Source organism: Ammospiza caudacuta, chromosome 1, assembly GCF_027887145.1.
Source record: "Ammospiza caudacuta isolate bAmmCau1 chromosome 1, bAmmCau1.pri, whole genome shotgun sequence".
Taxonomy (NCBI): Eukaryota; Metazoa; Chordata; class Aves; order Passeriformes; family Passerellidae; genus Ammospiza; species Ammospiza caudacuta.
In genome coordinates this window covers 106,809,285-106,827,125 of record NC_080593.1, presented here as the reverse complement: position 1 = coordinate 106,827,125, position 17,841 = coordinate 106,809,285, and the positions used below count along the sequence as shown (strand labels likewise).

The following is a 17,841-nucleotide window of genomic DNA, read 5'->3' as shown; positions in this document are numbered from 1 at the left end:
CTGGAACATAATCCTATAGCTGATGTACAACACAGGAAATTCCATTTCAACGTATTTCTTGATGCTTAATCCTGCCAGGTGGAATGGATCAACAAAAAGGGAGAAGTCACTGTGGTGAAAAAATGTTACACATTTGTGGAGGTCATCCAACGGGACCCAAGAAAAATCCACAAAGCAGCTACAACTCTCATTGCTCAAGTTCAGCTTGGTTCAAACTCAATGTCTATATATCTTGTTACAATTATTTACTTTTCAATTTATCAGTTTCTTGCAAAAAAAAATCTATTTTAACTGAAACTCCTTTTCAAGCTATTTTCCATTTCCTTTTCAATGGACAAATATTATTTCAATTAAAATAGAGTAGTAGTGGAATAACAGGGGTAGGAAGTAGGGGTAGGAAAAAAGACACTTTCTACAATTAGCTCCCAACAGCTTCTTCAGACTATCTCTAGTAGGATTCAATATTAGAAGAGTACCTTATTAATTTCAGCATCATTGAATCATCTGCTTGTATAAGAGTGGAATAAATTGAAAAAGTCATCACAATGTCATGACATGACACACTATACTATAGCTGATCAAAGCACTCAAATTCAGAGGAAAATAAAATATTAAGAGGAAACTGTTGAACATGGCAGCTGAGATGAAAAATGGAGATCTCCATAATAGGTCACTGCAAATCAGCTCTGGAAAGTTAAAAGAAAAGAGAATGGATGTTTCACATGAAACCTGAAGGTATTATTGATGAGATTTTTGTTTAATTAAATTCAAAACAGAAATGAGAGAGGAAAAACTTTCCAGAGTGAGCACAATTAAGAGCTGCCTTTCAAGAACAGGGTGCTGGTTTCTTAAGTGCACTTTTAAGGTTAAGTTTAAGCCTAAGATTAAATTTACCAGACATACTAGCTCTATCAGTTTTGTCCTTGGGTTCCTTACACCTCCTCTTTCAGCCATTAGATATATATGAAATAACATGCGAGCAAAGAACTAGGATTTTGTGTTTTTGTAAAAAGATATACATAGATACAGTAGTGCCTATTTCCATGTGGTTACATAATGGTTGCAATAAAGTATGAGGAGTAGCACCTAAGATGATGCAAGACACTTTGCAATGTTCAAAATCAACTGAATTGAGAACAGGAGCTCAACATACACCAGGATTCTCTGTCTCAGCATCAGCTTGAGGACTGGCTTTGCAAGGTGCAAGTGTGTGCTTGACCAGAGACTCCCCAGGAGACCTTCAGAAAGCAGACAAGCTTTTGATTTTATAGATTAATTTATAAATGCATTCTCCAGCCCCTTGCCCTGGGGCAGGAGTGCAGCTCTCCCTCCCCACAGGGCTGGGGCCGCCTGCTTTCTCACAAACTCCTGTGAACTATGAGTGATGTGTTGAAACCATCCTTTTTAATCTAGGTTGAGTGAAGCTTTCTCTATACAGAGTCAGAGTGAGAAAGACCAGAAAATGAATGCTGCTAGTAAATTAATATTAGCAAAGAGAAACGTCAAAAATGACTGGAGAAACCCTTGCAGTGAAAGATTAAAGTCTTTGTTAGGATTCATTATACATGTAGGCTAGTAGCACATGTTTCACAAGTGTCTGTAATAGATTGTCTTCCTTTGTGCCAATGTATTTTCAAGCTTCACTCTCTCCTGAGCTGAGTGTGAGGTTCAGAGGGGGAGAGAGAGGGGGGAGAGCCCCTTCTGCTTCAGCCCAAGACCCAGGGATCCTTAACAATCAATCACCAGGGGATTGCAAGGTCTGCAGGGGTGCCTGCTTGGTTTTTCCACAGAAGAGAACTTGAAATGTTTTCGGTAGTGATGAGTCTTGGTTAAGGAGTAAGCAGAAACTCAATGAGACAGCAATTCATATAAATTACACCAAAATACACATCCCATTCCATCCATAATTTTCAGGGAAAAAAAGTGAAGTTACCCTAATTTTTAATGCAAACTGGGGACTTGCAATTCCCATTAGAGCCAGTAGATTCTCCACTCTTCTGATAATGTGTTTAAAGCTAAATCCCTGAAATCTCTTGCCTAAGCAGCATTAATCATGCTAGATCTTAGCCATCAATTGGCCTTTATGAATGATTAGGTAAACAAAATGGAACAGAATGTCTTAAAGTTGCTGTTACAGACTGTGGGCTCAAAACACCCGCTCTCCCCATCTCCTCTTTGGCTACAAGGGAGTAATATTGCTGAATATCACAAGGTGGGATATGACTTGCTAACAGTACCTGTCCATATTTTATATTAAGCACCTGTTAGCATTTAAATATCTAATTTCAAAGTATCCAAAAGTTTGTACGAGTCAGATCTCAGACATATTTCACAGACATGGAGAAACTGAAGGAAATAGCATTAAGTGGACAAACCCCCAAAACATTGGCAAACACAATGATGTATAAAATGCCAAAAAAATTGCTTATCTCGTTCCAGAATCTGCTCATATGCTAGCCTCCATCTGGGTTCCTGATATTTTTTTCAACTCCCATACCTTCAGAAGGTGTACAAAGGAGGCCTTTACATAAGGAAGTGGTTTTTATAGCAAGCTAAAACCATGCTGAGGAGATTAAATGTTGAAAGGTATTTTTAGCCAAACTAATAGTACCAATTTCACTAATAACATAAACTGCAGGTGTCTCCTAAAGTAAGAAGTAAGACGATGGAAGACCTAACGCGACAAAAGGCTACTGACTACAGAAAAATAGCGGTTCCAAATTACTTTAAATAAGGCAATTCTGCCCAACACTCCCCCTGGTGGTTTTGCCCACAGAGATGAGCATGAAGTGGCACACATGCAAAATCCCCCAGCCTAGCGACTAAATGTCCCTTAATGGGATTAAGTCCCTTCTCATCAGATAAGTAGAACATGGCAAAATCCCTGGCACTCCCAGAAATAAGTCCAGAACACAGCCCAGCCCCTTCCTGACACAAGGAGCAATTTTGCAGAAGAGGCACAAAATATTAATGGTAAATATACTTTTTTACTTTTCTTTGGTTGTGTGTTTGTATTTCTTTGCAGTTAATTGGTCTTTTGGTGTAAATGTGAAGGTGAAATATGCAAGTAACTGTAGAAGTAAATCTGGGCTATAAACAAATCCAGGCTTTTAAGTTACATATGCCCTTGTGGCTGATAATTGCATCTCCAAGAAGGCTATATTGGCTAACTACAAGGCATCTGAATACTGTGTTCACTTAATCAGAAGAGAACCATAAAGTGAAGCTGCATGGTTTCTGAAAAATGAACCTTTTGGCTCTGCTCTTAGGAGAGAAATAAAGCAAATGGCATTTCTTTCCCTTGTTTAGGGATTTCTTTCATTTGCTGATCTGTTTGTTTACAAAATTGATCTAATTACTGATTTTTTGGCACACCTTTGTTGAGTCTCTTCTATTAAGTCTTATTCTGAAGGACACTGAAATGAATTGCATGTTTACAAGAAAGGGAACAACATTCCAGAAACTTCCCTCTTTAAAACTGGCAATAATGTTTAGCATGAATGTATTTATAATATGAACTAAGGACACAATATGAGATTGGTAATTAGTGTGTTTCACAAAGAAGAAAAGGGACAGACTGAACAGCATAAGCTTCTGATTTTATATATACATGTCCTGATTCTGTTAACCACTGTGCAAACTGAGTGGAACTCATCTAATTAATCTAAATAGATAATTACAAAGGAGGTCAAGCTTCTTACTCATGTATTTTCACCAAAAGTAGCACCTAGGTGCATGCTATACATATCAGAAACCATCGTCAGAGACAAAATTAGCGGGATCTTATAAGATTTGTAGTATTATAGTTAGCATTTATATTTACTTAGTATACCTAGACATCTGAGCTTCCTGCCAATGTTTACACGTAACTGCACTGAACTTTTCTTTGAACAGAAAGAACATGAGGTCCTCCTGGATATTTCTGATCCATGTGCTGTGTCTGAGTGGCCACCAGTGCGCACCGACGAAGCAGGAGGAGATGAATCTCCGGGACAACCTCAAGCGTACGTAAGCTTTTCCTGCCAGGGTGGGCTGGAAGCCCCTGGGCCCAGGTCTCCAGCTGGGCAGGGCATCTTGGCTTCCACACTCACTGCCATCAACAAGTGCCACTTGCATGTGTGGAGCCTAGAAAACATAACAAAGTCGATTTCATGCCTACACGTACACATTAGGAAGATAAGAACAAGCAGGATGAGAAAGCAAAGGGATTAACAGATAAGCATCACCTGCCAAAAGAAAAAAGTACTTACGGGATTTTTATAGGTTATTTGGTTCCTTGTAGATCATCAGAATAGAAACCAAACCCAAAATGAGGCTCAACAGATTTTGAACGATTTTGTTTTTTCAAATAATCTTTGAAAATATTTCCTCTACACTTAAATACTTCACTGAAAAGGTGGCTTTTACAAACAACTGAAAAAAATTACTTAATTTAGAAAATACCAGCTATTCTGCACACACACACATACTTCTAAGCATGGATTTATTTTGTGGAAAGAAAGAGGATCAGCCATTAAACAATGCTGTGCTTCAGTCTATGTTGACAGGATTTTTGTAATAAACAAACAGAAAGTTTGAGATGAGGAAGAAAAACACAAAGGAAGAAGTGATCAATGTGTTTTTGGCAGTCTCAAGGTGAGATGGTTTTACTGTTTTCTAAAGTTTCAGTGATATTCAGGGTATTTCCACAAAGAAAACAAATGCAGATAAAGGATAGGCAATCATGCAGAGCTTCAAGGTGCAATGCATGGGCCAGCCCAGGTTTTCACCAAAACTCTATGCTCATTACTTCACAGGAAGTCTACAAATTGTATTTTTATGAAAACAGGTTGAAGGCACTTGTAATCGACATTTTCAAAATGTAGAGGGAAGCTGTCACAGGCTTCTACCAGATCAAAGATAAATATAAAGGTTATGCCATTAGAAAACAGATGAGTGATCCTAGGAGATATTCAAAACCCAGGTTGATGATGTCCTGTGCAACCTGATGTAGTTGACCATGCTTTGAATGGAGGGGACAGACTCAATGATCTCCAAAGGTACCAGCCCCAATTGCTCTGGGATTCAGTATTCAGCAGTGGGACAGTTGAATGTATCTTTTGAGTAACATACAGCTGATCCTTGCAAAAGCTCTGGGCCAGATTCTTATCTGATGGAAATTGTCTTGGCTCAGTGTCATTCAGCATTCGCTATCTCAGATTTGGCTCTGCCACTGTAGGGAAACACAGAGCTATTTCATTCTCCATCATCAGTGCATGACAATTTGCAATAGTGTTAAAATCTGATTAAGTCACTGGATAATTTGGCTTTTTTTAGAATTATCTGAAGTTGGAGAGAAGTATGTAGATGAAGAGGTAAAGAAAGCTTTGATTGGTATTAAGCAGATGAAAATTATGATGGAAAGAAACGAAGATAAGCACATAGATCTGATGAAAACCTTGAAGAAGAGCAGTGAAGAAAAACAGGTAACATAAATGCATCTGTGGGGGTTTTATGTTTATTCTGGGAAGAATGTAAACCAAACCAAAGCAGTGTACATATTTTCATGCAGTCATGGAATTGAGAGAAAACCTGATTCTGGCCCTTTGTTTCACTAGCAGAGGAAAATTGCACATACTGCTTGTTTCTAAAAACCCCTGCCTCACTGAATTCACACCAAGGCAACTGCAGGCCACTGTAGAACAGTGTTCTGTGCAGAAGGTCCAGCAGCTCTGCCCTCCATGTCTCTATACTCCTGGGGCCACAAGATGTTCTCCAGCTTGCTTTGCAAACCTCAGACCTGCAGGAGAACATCAAAGCCACAAATGATAATGTGCTCTAAAGAAAGTACAATGAATCAGGGAAATTTCCAATGTCTTAGTGCAATGCCTAGGCTCAGAGCCATATGCTCAGATGATCTGAAGAAATAGAGGTTTACTCTATATTTAAAAAAACACAAATATCCTAACTTTGTTTCAACAAAGTTGAAGGAAAATTCTCTCCTGGCCCAACATCTGGTAGTTAGTTAAAACTAAAAAAGTACCTGGTATCTTTCTAACATCTTAAGGAACACCAGTGTACTCCCACACTCAACACTCTTGTTAGATCTTACTGGATGATTTCATTTACACAGGACTCACATCCACAGTGAGAGTTCATAAAACACTGAATAAATGTATTAGAAAGATCAGAAAATAACTGAACATAGATTACGAAAATTGCAGTTACTGTCTCCATCAAGCACATTCTGACGGAAGTTTTCTTTTATGTGAGTCTCTTCCCTATTGGAATGCTGACAAAAAGGAATAAGCCCCATCAATTAAAAGGTTTCTGTCATACTTAGAGATAGCTTGGAACATTGTTTGGAAACAAAAACTATTGAAATATGTTGCAATTGGAGAGAGAAATTGATGATGTGTAACCTACTTCAATGGGAAGAACTTTGCTCTTTCCATTGTCAAGCCTATATCCAAAAATGCTGCTTCTTATCTGCTCAGCTTTGTGCCCTAACTGATGAAGCAAATAGAAGCAGCGTTGTGAAATGCATCTTGTTGCCCTTCAGTATGGAAGGAGTGCCTCACACTTCCACAAGAGCAGGAAAAAATCCCCTTTTGATTAGCATACTCACAAACAGCAGAGATGCTAAACTTTTATATATTTCTGCATTAGACAGACTTTATGGCAAGGACCTACCCTCATGAAATATCAATCCCTTAAAGGTAGAGAAAGGCAACAGGAAAGGACTATTTGTGGGACAGATGAGTACTGTTCAGATGATATGGAGCAAAAATAACACGAGTTGAACACATGACCATGGGGGAGGCTGAATTCTTACACAGAATGATGTGTTGAGTTTTTTTCTTAACATCAAAAATCCTGGTAGTCTGTAGCAATCCATTTGTTTCTGTAGGCTGTGTCCCCTGAGAGAACAACATCAGAAAAATCCCATAAAGAAAAGGTTTTCAATTTTCAGTTCCTTCCATATGTAACTGCAGCTGAGAAGGCAACCTAGCCGAGTGGTTAGGGATTAGCAAAAAAAGGAGCCATAAATAGCCAAAATGAGTGATGAACACTGGGGTAAGTACTTAGAATGCTAATCTGAAAATGGCCCTCAACTGGATCTTTTTCCTTACTTAGCAAGCCTTGCGACTTATGGATGAAGTAAAGGCAAGACTGGAAGAAGAGGAAAGACAATGTCAAGTATCCTTGAAAAATCTATGGGATGAATGTGAATCTTGTTTAGAAAGTACCTGCATGAGGTATTATACAACTTGCAAACGTGGTGTGTCAACCTTTAAGAGAAAGGTAGGAGGAAACTTTGCATCTGGAGAATACTCTTGAGTTCACCCAAAGAGACAGCACATCTTATTTCTCAATACCTAGGTCTGCCAGTTATATCAGCTTACTAAAATTAATTTCATTTGGAGAGTCTGGAAGTATGAAGTTATATGGTAGAGATTACATGTGATTATGGGTCATGGAATGCTGAGCCAAAATGAGTTCAGTTGCACCCTGGCAAGATTCCATGGAAACTGATGACTCCCCTAACTCCAACAGACTCATTCCAGATATAACATGTTTTCTCTCACAGTGGGACTTGCACTAAGATGCTTGAACACTGTTTGTGAAAAATACCACATATATTCTTTATGGTCCGTCTGAAAAATCAGCAAAGTTAAAAGCGTAGATGTAGTTAGCAAAACTACATGGGGTAAAAAAAATCACCTAATTATTACACCATTCTTTCCTATATTTTTCTTAAATAAACTCTTTAAGTAACAAACAAAACTTTAAAATGCTTAACCTCTTGTAATAAAGGAGCCTGTCAGCAAAGGAGATTCCCCTAATTCTACTAGAAAGAAAATATGGTTTCCTGTCTGGACCATTATTACTACAAAATTTAACAATTGTAATCACATTTTTTGTTTGGGCATACACATTAGGCGCAACAAACTTCTGAAGCAGAACTGTAATTGCTGCTACTAAAATGTCAGCCAGATTCTCTATCTTTCACCCCTCCTGTGTACTGAAAAATACAATAACTTAAACATTAAATGTGGTGTTTCAGGCAGGGTTTACAGCAGAGGTGTTTAATATTTGTGCATATTCTTAAAATAATTCATGTTAAAATGTGGGAGATACTAAATTTAAAACTATTTGTGATATTTTTAGCTTTTTAGGTATCACTTATGGGTGGCTCATATAAATGTTTTGGGTTTTCAAGAGTCTGTAGATGCTGCAATTACTGCAGTAAAAGTTATACACTGCATTGTCCCCATCTTTGACCCTCTTGGACACATCCCTCATCAGTTATTTGGTTTACTTGAAGCATTCAAAGTAAGAGCTGTGTTATAACCAAAGTTATTAAAAAAAAAAAAAAAGAAAGAAAAGAAAAAATTGTAGCTGTAGCTGAGGACACACAGACAGCAGGAGCAATACTTGCTTAGGCTGTTCCTGCAGTGCTGTTTCACACTTCACCTACCCTCTAAGCTGCACTAGTGGTCAGATCAAGCTGAAGATTTGTTTTTAGTTTTTTATTGCTGGAGTTCATAAAGTTAGAGGGTTTTTAGGAAATGGTTAAAAAAGAATAGGCCTCAGACAGAAGGTTTGATAGCATTGCAAATACAGCAAAAAAGTTTTCTAAGCAGTAGAGCATACGTGACAAATAACAATAGGCCTCTGTAGAACTAGCTTAAGGATGGCAACAAGGTTATTTAATGTATATCTTTAGAAGGTTAGCATGAATAGAGCTCTGTTCTTTGTCTCTTATGAACCAGTCTTTGTTTTAACTACCATTACGTGTGTTTTATAAGATTGGATAGAATGCTTGTCAATATGTGTTGTTCTATGTATGACTGGCTGAAATCTAGGCTGAGATGGTTTTATGCTATGCTGTAATGCCCCACCTCCTTGGCATTCCCTGTGGATCAGCGAGCTGTTAACATCCTGTGTCCATTGTCTAACAATGTCCTGAGACTGATGTGCTGAAAATAAAAAAAAGCTCATGTCCCTGGTCCAGTTTGTCCTGTGTTGTCCATAGCTGGATGTCGTTGCCGCGGCCAATGGTTTCCTCGGTAAACGTGGGCATTTGACATAATTGGACACATTCCCACATTTATAATTAATATATTTAGATGTCTTTATGTATATCTGTCTATAGATATCTATCTATATCTATATATGTGTGTTTTAGCAAGGTGCTTCTTAACCCTTACCCATTTTCTAATGCCATGGAGTGTGGCTCAAAAAGCCACTCCATCGGCTCAGGCCAAAGTAGTGCCTCAGAGTGGGGAGCAGAGAATCAGTGGCTGAGAGCCAGGAACTGGAACTCTGTGACAGCAGAATTGACACTTGGCCTCTTACACGATAAAACCATGGACTCACAGCCACTGCTTTATTGATTGTGCTGGTTTCCATTCACACAAGGACATGAGGATTTGCCCAATGGTGAGAGAGGACAGGCTTTTTACAAATCAAGGTGAGAACCTTCTGCTCGCTACACTGCACATAAAGCAGACAGAAATGCATCTCACATCTTCATAACATAAAGCCCAAGCTGTCTGTTGGAAGAAACCCAAATGCTGACAATAACTTTGAGCTCCCACAGATTAAAGGGTAACTGGCAGAAGTTTTACTCCAGATCTGATTTGAAATTAATGATTTAGATTGAATGCACTTCTCTTTGGGGTCTACTGTCTTAAATTATTTCAGAGAATATGCTGTGTTGGCAGTTATGAAGAGGGCATTGTTTCTTTGAGTATTTGAAAGAGAAAAATTAGAGACACTTATCTGAGACATGAGAAACCAGTAACTTTTCTCTTCTGATCTCTCTCTTTCTTACACACAGGTTGAAGATTTTTTGAGGAAAATACCTCCACTCATATTTACTTTTCATGAGGAGCAAGGAAGAGACATCCAATCTAATGAAAAGCCTGAGAAAGAGGACACCCAGCTAGTAAAGATGGAAGATTTATTTAGCCAGCTTTTATCGGATGTGGGCTCAATATTTGACAGAAGTTTCATTTTTTTCAAGCACATGCAAAAAGAATTTGACCAGTCTTTTCAGACTTATTTCATGTCTGACCTGGAGATGAGTGAGTCCCCCAGTATGCCAGCTTTACCTGAGGTCACCACCAGAACTGAAGGCTCCCAGAGAGGCTGGGGCGTGCCTGGCTTCTTACAGACAGTTTTTGATTTCAGCAGGACAGTGTTCGAAGGTGTCAGCGAGGTGATCACTGATGTGTTTGATGAATACAGAGATTACAGAAGAGATGTGCCAGAACAAACCAAAGGCAAGTGTTAGAAGATGAAAATTGACTGCTCTGTCAATGACATCAACCCCTTTGGGATGGCTAAACTACAGCGAATTACTCAGTTTCCAGTATGAGTGTGAGATACATAAGGAAACTCTGGAGGCTGTGGGTCAAGGGTAGCTATCAGTTAAATGAACAAATAGAAGTCGCCTAGAAATCTCAGAGAAATGTTGCAGGGGGGCTTAGGGGTCCTACGCAGCCTGATTTTCATGGCAATTCTTTAAGTGCTCCTCAGGAGCACTTAAATTCAGGGTGCGTGCAGTTTTTCATAAGGCTGACTGACAGATTTAATCTCAGCATTTGTCAGGATATGATTTTTATTATCTCTTAATGGTCACCAATTCTAAAAAATTAGGGTAATGTTGTGAGATGTCAAGGCATATCCCTGCCCTTGCCAAATGATGCTAACTTCAGTTTGACAGCTGCAAGTGCTGTTTCAGGCTACAGCAGCAATGTAATCTGACAATCAAATACCAGCTAATCAAAGACCAGACATCAGGTTTTCCAGTGATCAGAAAATTCTGGGCATACCATTGGTGATGACACTCAGTGAAGGAAAATGACCATGGCTGGCTTTTAGAATACAAATAAGCCTAATATTTGACTATTGCAAACAGGACAAATACATGCTGGTCCTTGTCTACAGGGAAATCACAGTGAGCACATGCCATAACTCTGAGTGGCAGGTGACATGAACATTACGTGATCATCAGGAAATACAAAGTTAAGTGACTCTTGAACAGTGTTTTTAAATTTTTCCTTATATCATAAGCCCTGTTACCTGAGAAACAGACTTGGTACTGTGCTCTCATGTAACTGTATGGGATTATGAAACATCTTGACTTCTAAGGGTCAAAAAGATCTTACCAGAACTCACATGTTGTAGAAATAATGTGCAATAATATTAGCAATTTTTTGGTTATGTCTGGGGAATACACTCCTAAGTCTTTATAAAGGAATATACTACAGCAAGAATTCCTTGAAAGAAAATATTATTTGAATCTTCTCTTGACTTCTACTTTTTAATAATTTATTCCTTTTACTTTTTTGGAGTGGAGGGGAGGTCGAGAGGTAAGGAAGGGGATTTATGAAAAATACTTTGGATTAAGGACAAGAAATTATATTCTAGCACTCAGGCTCGGTAATGAATGCATACTTATAAAGACTCTAAGTTTAACAGCAGTCTAAAAATACTATGACTTCATTCTAGATCCTGAAAGAAGTGGCATGTTTTCAAAAATTGTGTCAGGGCGCCAGAGACTTCAGTGCAGGGAGCTCCGGGAGAACTCCTCCGGATGCCCGCAGTTCCATGAGAGATGCCAGAAATGTCAAGACAATCTCTTGCATGGTAAATAAATATTCTCCTTTTTTTTTTTTTTTTTTCCCTTTTTCTCTCTGTAATGAATTGATTACTGGTTTATAGATTTTGAGGTGTTAATTATCTACTGGAATTAACATTTAACACAGTCACTGAGTTTTTATTGTAACCACGGCTACAGTAACCATTCCTCCTCATTCCAGATTATTTCAATTAGCTTTCCCCGCTGTCTCCACAGAGTGTCAGTATAGCTCAGTTCTTAACACACCGCTGGCGCTCCAAAGAGACGTCCCACAGCCTGTAACAGAATATATAGGTGTTTTGTTAGAGCTGCAATCCTGCAGAGAAGCAAGATGTCAGGCAGCAGTCGATCCTGCCTGGGTGCAGCAATGCTGAGCAGAAAGTGAGGAGAAGCTCAAACTCCCGACAGTCGCCTCTCCTGCTGACAAGCAGGTGTAACCTAAGGTATCATTCAGCTCCTTGCAATGAAAGCAAGCGCTGAAGAGCCTGTAATTACTTTTTGTTGAACTCTGTCTGCAGATAGAACTGACATGAAGGACAAAAAGGGGACTTCATGTCAGTAAATAAGGAGATGGCAGAGCTCTGTCAGCACCGTCCATGGGCACCTGAAAAACCTTCAGACTGATCACCCAGAACTGCCAGTCAGGACTCCCACTGCAGCATAACATACCTGTCCTTCCAGAATTATTTCGATCTTAAAATCGAAGAGCATTTAAGCACTAAACCTAATGCTTAAATCTAAATGTCTTCAGAATATCTCCAGTGGGGCAAACATTAATGAACAATGAAACACTTTTAAAAGAATATCTGACCACTTATCTTTTTATCTACACCCATGTACTAAGGATAACAGTTTGTTACTGTACCATCAGCTGGAACCCCTTGATAATCCAATTTGACAGAATTACTCCTTGATAATCCAATTTGACAGAACAGAAAATTAATTTTTACAGAGAAATTATTGCATAGAAATTTTTCTTGCTTAAATCCATATTTTAGTAAAGAAAATACCAGCAATTTTCAGTTCTGAATTTGTGGCAGATGGTGCTAGTCTACAATAGCTAGTCTAGCTATTGTAAGATAAATATTAGGTCTTAACACTCAACAAGAATACAGGCTTTCTTGTTATAACCTCTATCATAGAATCATATAATAATGTGGGGTTAAAGGGACCTTGGTCTAGATGACCAACCCCCTAGAAATCAGCAGGTACATCTTCATCTAGATCATGTTGCTCAGAGCCCCACACAACGTGACCTTGAATGTTTCCAGGGATGGGACATCTACCTGCTCTCTGGGCGACTTGTTTCATTGTTTCACCACCCTTATTGAAAAAACTTCTTGCTTACATGTAATCTAAATCCACCCACTTTCAATTCAAAATCATTACCTCTTGTCCCCATCTTTCTTACAGGCACCCTTCACTAGCTGATGGTCACAGATTATATTCAAAGGCCACAATAAGTGTCCCCAGGGTCTTCTCTTCTCCAGGCTGAATAACCCCAGCTCTCTCAGCCCATCCTAATAAATAGGAGAGGTGCTCCCAGCCTCTAACAGCTTTTGTGGCTCTCCTCTGGACTTGCTCCAACAGGTCCATGCATTCTGTGCTGAGAAGCTGCTGTGGTTTGACACTGGCCCAATGCCAGGCATCCATGAGAGTTGCTCGCTCACCCTCCCCTGCCACGGCTGGGCAAAGGAGGAAAAAGAAAAAAATTAATGAAGGCTTCATGAGTGAGATAAGGACTGGGAGAAAAAACTTCAAGGGCAAAAAAGGCTCAGATTTTGTTACAAAGTGAAATTCATTACTAACAGAACCAGAGGAGGGTAATGAGAAGTAAAATAAGCCCTTAAAACACCTTCTCCCCCCAGCCCCTCTTTCCTTCCCACCAACAGTGCAGGGCACGGGGGTTTGGTCAGTTCATCACTGGGATTTTCCTTCTCTGGTAGAGGAGTCCTTCCCCTGTGAGCTTGTGAGGTCCCTCCCATGGCAGACAGTTTTTGGTGGACTTCTCTGGTGTGGGTCCACTCTCACAAGCAGCAGCCGTACTGCAGCTGCTGCAACATGAACTCCCTTCATGGGCATACAGTCCTCCCAAAACTGCATGGCTCTCTTCCCACGGGGTCCTCCAAGGACAGGCCGCTCCAGCCTCTCTCCACCGGATATCCCACTGGATCACAGCCTCCTCCAGGCATCCACCTGCTCCAGCATGGGCACCTCCCCCACGGGCTGTGGGAGGATTCCTGCATCGCCTGTGGATCCGCATGGGCTGAGGGTGGACCTCTGCATCCCCCATGGATCCCCATGGGCTGTGGGTGGATCTCTGCATCCCCCATGGATCCCCATGGGCTGAGGGTGGATCTCTGCATCCCCCATGGATCCCCATGGGCTGTGGGTGGATCTCTGCATCCCCCATGGATCCCCACGGGCTGTGGGTGGATCTCTGCATCCTCTGTGGATCCCCACGGGCTGTGGGTGGATCTCTGCATCCCCCATGGATCCCCATGGGCTGTGGGTGGATCTCTGCATCCCCCGCTGATCTCCACAGCTGTAGGGGCACAGCTGCCTCACCATGGTCTCACCACGGCCTGCAGAGGAATCTCAGCTCTGGTGCCTGGAGCAGCTCCTCCCCTCCTTCTCCATCCACATGGTGTCTCCATGTTGTTTCCCTCACATATTCTCACCTCCTCCTCTTCTCTGACTAGAAGCAAAACCCCATGACTTTGTTTTTCTTCTTGAATATGTTATCACAGAGGTGTTAACAACCTCTCTCATTGACCCGCTTTTGGCCATCTTCACAGCCATCAACTCTGGATCTGCCAGACCTGGTGGAAGCTTCCAGCAGCTTCCCACAGGAGCCATCTTTGTGGCCCCCCTGCTACCTAGAACCAGGATGTGCCAAACCAATACAGGGATCCACACCTGGATGAAGTACTTCAGGGGTCTTATGAGAGAAGAGTAGGGGGGCAAAATCACCTCCCTCAACCTGCTGGCCATGATTCTTTTGATGCAGCCCAGGATGTATTTGGCTTTCTGGGCTGTGAGCGCACATGGCCAGTTCATGTCCAGCTTCTCATCCACCAGCACCCCCAAGTCCTTCTTGGTAGGGCTGCTCTCAGTCTGTTCATCTTCCAGCCTGTGTTGATAGCAGGAGTTGCCACGACCCAGGTGCAGCGCCTTGCACTTGGCCTTGCTGAACTTCATGAGGTTCACCTGGGCCTACTTCATGAGCTTGTCCAGGTCCCTCTGCGTGGCATCCCATCCCATCCCCTGGGTGTGTCAACCACACCACTCAGCTTGGTGTCATCTGTGAACCTGCCAAGTTTGCAGGCTTCCCCTCGATCCCCCTGTCACTGATGAAGACCTTAAACAGTACTGGTCCCAGTACGGGCTCCTAAGGGACACCAAACTGTCCATGATGTCTATCTGGGCATGAAGACATTGACCACCACCCTCTGGGTATGACCATCCATACAATTCCTCATCCACCAAACATTCCACCCATCAAATCCTTATGTCTCCAGTTTAGGGAGAAAGAAGGATGTTGTGGGGGACTGTGTCAATGGCCTTACAGAAGCACAGATAAATGACTTTTCCCACCCTTTCCTTGTCCAGTGATGGAATCACTCCATTATAGGAGGCCACTGACTGGTCAGGCTGGACTTGCCCTTGCTGGAGCTCTGCTGGCTGTCCTGAATCACTTCCCTATCTTCCATGTGCCTAAGCAGAGCTTCTTGAAGGTCTGTTCCACGATTTTTCCAGGCACAGGGGTGAGGCTGACAGAGTGGTAGTCCTTGGGGTCCTTCTTACAATCCTTTTTCAAAAACATCAGTGAAATATTTCCATTTTCCTCATCACCAGAGACTCCCTTCTCTTCCATGACTTTTCAAATATCATGGAGAGTGGCTACATCAGCCAATTGCCTCTGAACTCATCAGGTGCCACAGACCTAGACAGATTAAGGTTCCTCATGTGGATTTAAAACTTCTTTTACAGTGGAAGGAACTTGGCTTCCTCAGCCCCTGCCTTGGAGTCTATATACCTGGGATAGATTCATAATGGAATGTGAGCCAATAAAAGAACCCATAACCTATAAGAAGACTATGAAATTTCTATATGTAAAATTTACCAGATCTTATTTAGCATTAACAAAAAATCTATTGTCATGAAATATTATACAAACCTTATGTATTATATGATATAAACTTGCTAAATGACTTTGATACAATAAATGGCATAATGCATTCATTTAGTCATTGAGTCTAAACTAAATCTACCATAATCAATAAGCAAAAATTATTCTCCTTTTTTTCAGCATTATTTAAAGACCCATCCAAACCATGCCCCCTTGCTAGGCTTTTTTACAGTTTTCATTTCTTCAGACAGAAAAGACAAAGAACAAGACATAACACTGTCTTTCCTAACAGATTGCCCAAACGTTCCTGAGCTGCACATAAAGTTTGATGAAGCCTTTAAGCTGGTTAATCTCTCAGGGGAGCAGTACGAGCAGATTCTCCAGGTCGTTCGGCATCACACGGAGGACACTTCCTACTTGCTGAACAAAATGAAGGAAAGGTTTGGGTGGGTGTCTGAGCTGTCCAACATGACCATTGGACCAGAAAACATTTTCAACGTAGTTAAGGTAAGGGTTGTCGGGAGCTATTGCTGCCTTTAAACTGCCTTTTGCTCATGTTTACATTCCTGAGGGCTCTGGATGTTCATACATGTGTAATGTTTAGCTTTACAACATGACTTTCCAACTCATCTTGAATTTGTGTGTACTTGGTAATCCCTCAATGAGCTGAAACTCCTGAGATTAGAAACTATTTTCCTCTAAATCCCTTTAGTGTGATGGATGGCTGACAGGCTAACCTGAATCACTGTCTGGTAAAAGTAAATTGACACTAGCAGCTTTGACTGGCCTCAGATTACCTTCACAGATAAACTGCACTGCACCAGTCACTGACACATCCACATTAGATGGATGAATGTCTAGCTGTGTGTCTGTACCTACATATTCCAAAGTTCAAAGAAGGCAAATGTTATACAGATTTTTGCAGTGGAAGCTGCACATGCTTGACAGCATTGGCCAATATTTCAGTAAATACATAATGATTAATTGTGTCTCACACACAAAGATACATCCAAGGTAAATTCAATCCATTTTCCTGGGCAAGGGACAAATCTTTTTCTCTCTTCTAACTCAGAAATCCACTTATATATAGTGAATTACTACTATTACTATCAGAACTTTATACAAAATAGTGGTACAATTCACCAAAAAAAAGCACAAAATAGGAACAGGAGACAGGCACATTTTCCCAACTGAGTCTGAGATATCTGTTCTAGGAAAATAAAGCTACAGAACTAAGTCTGATTTAGAAAAACACACAGGAATGAATAAATTCAATCACACAAATGTTGTATTGAACTTAGTGGGACAGCTCAGAAGTTTTCATTAGGAGAACAGAAGCTCTTTATAGATGTAGCTTATGATATAAATATTAACATGCCATTCTTTAATATGGTCTTGGTGGTGCCATGTCAGCTCTTTCCACCACCTACATTAATTCAGACACCCACTGTCTTTTGAGAAGAAAGCAATTTAAAGAAAGTAGGCAAGTCTAAAATATTCCCCTATTTAATTTTTCCCTGTTAAAGAGAGTGGGCACAGCAGGTATAAACAAAACTGAAAGCACACAGCAGTTTGTGGTGTCTAAAGTACTGATCTCTTCTAGGTGGTACCTGGGGATCCCTCCAGTAAAGACGAAACTGTGGTAGATGTGAATGTTCTGACTTCACCTACTTTCACCATTAAAGTTCCTCCCAACTTAGATCCCAAGAGTCCTGAGTTCATCGAATACATAGCTGGGAAAGCACTCCAATTGTATAAGCAGAATTTTTAAGTGGTAAGTTCATTCTTTCTGCTTTCACAGAGAACACACTTCTTTGTAAGAGGTGTTTACATCGCAATAAACTTTAGTTGGAACAAGATTCATTCATGGTGTATACAAGACTGCCTTCTCAGAAAGGACACATTGAGTAAAACACAAGCATTATGGAAAGCACAAACAAATACTCAATGTTCTTGCCTGCAAAATACAGGCACGATGATATTAAATGATTTGACTTATATGTCTGTGAAACCCCCAATCTTTAAGTAACAGCTGGGATGAGGTAATGTGATAATAAATATTTCTTCACAAAAGAAT

The 17,841-nt window shown here is 40.6% G+C and overlaps 1 protein-coding gene across 1 annotated transcript; it reads left to right on the top strand.

Moving 5' to 3' along the window:
* The first annotated feature begins 3,901 nt into the window (after nt 1-3,901).
* On the top strand, nt 3,902-17,535 carry CLUL1 (clusterin like 1). The gene is made up of 7 exons (XM_058818574.1): nt 3,902-4,004; nt 5,317-5,465; nt 7,117-7,284; nt 9,827-10,271; nt 11,503-11,640; nt 16,057-16,271; nt 17,368-17,535. The coding sequence occupies exons 1-7, from the start codon at nt 3,902-3,904 to the stop codon at nt 17,533-17,535; spliced, it is 1,386 nt and encodes a 461-aa protein (XP_058674557.1).
* The last annotated feature ends 306 nt before the right edge of the window (nt 17,536-17,841 follow it).

Coding starts and splice junctions, on each gene's coding strand:
- CLUL1 (XM_058818574.1), top strand. CDS start 3,902: ATGAGGTCCTCCTGGATATTTCTGATCCATGTGCTGTGTCTGAGTGGC. Junction 5,466..7,116: donor AGAGCAGTGAAGAAAAACAG/GTAACATAAATG, acceptor TTCCTTACTTAG/CAAGCCTTGCGACTTATGGA. Junction 16,272..17,367: donor ACATTTTCAACGTAGTTAAG/GTAAGGGTTGTC, acceptor GATCTCTTCTAG/GTGGTACCTGGGGATCCCTC.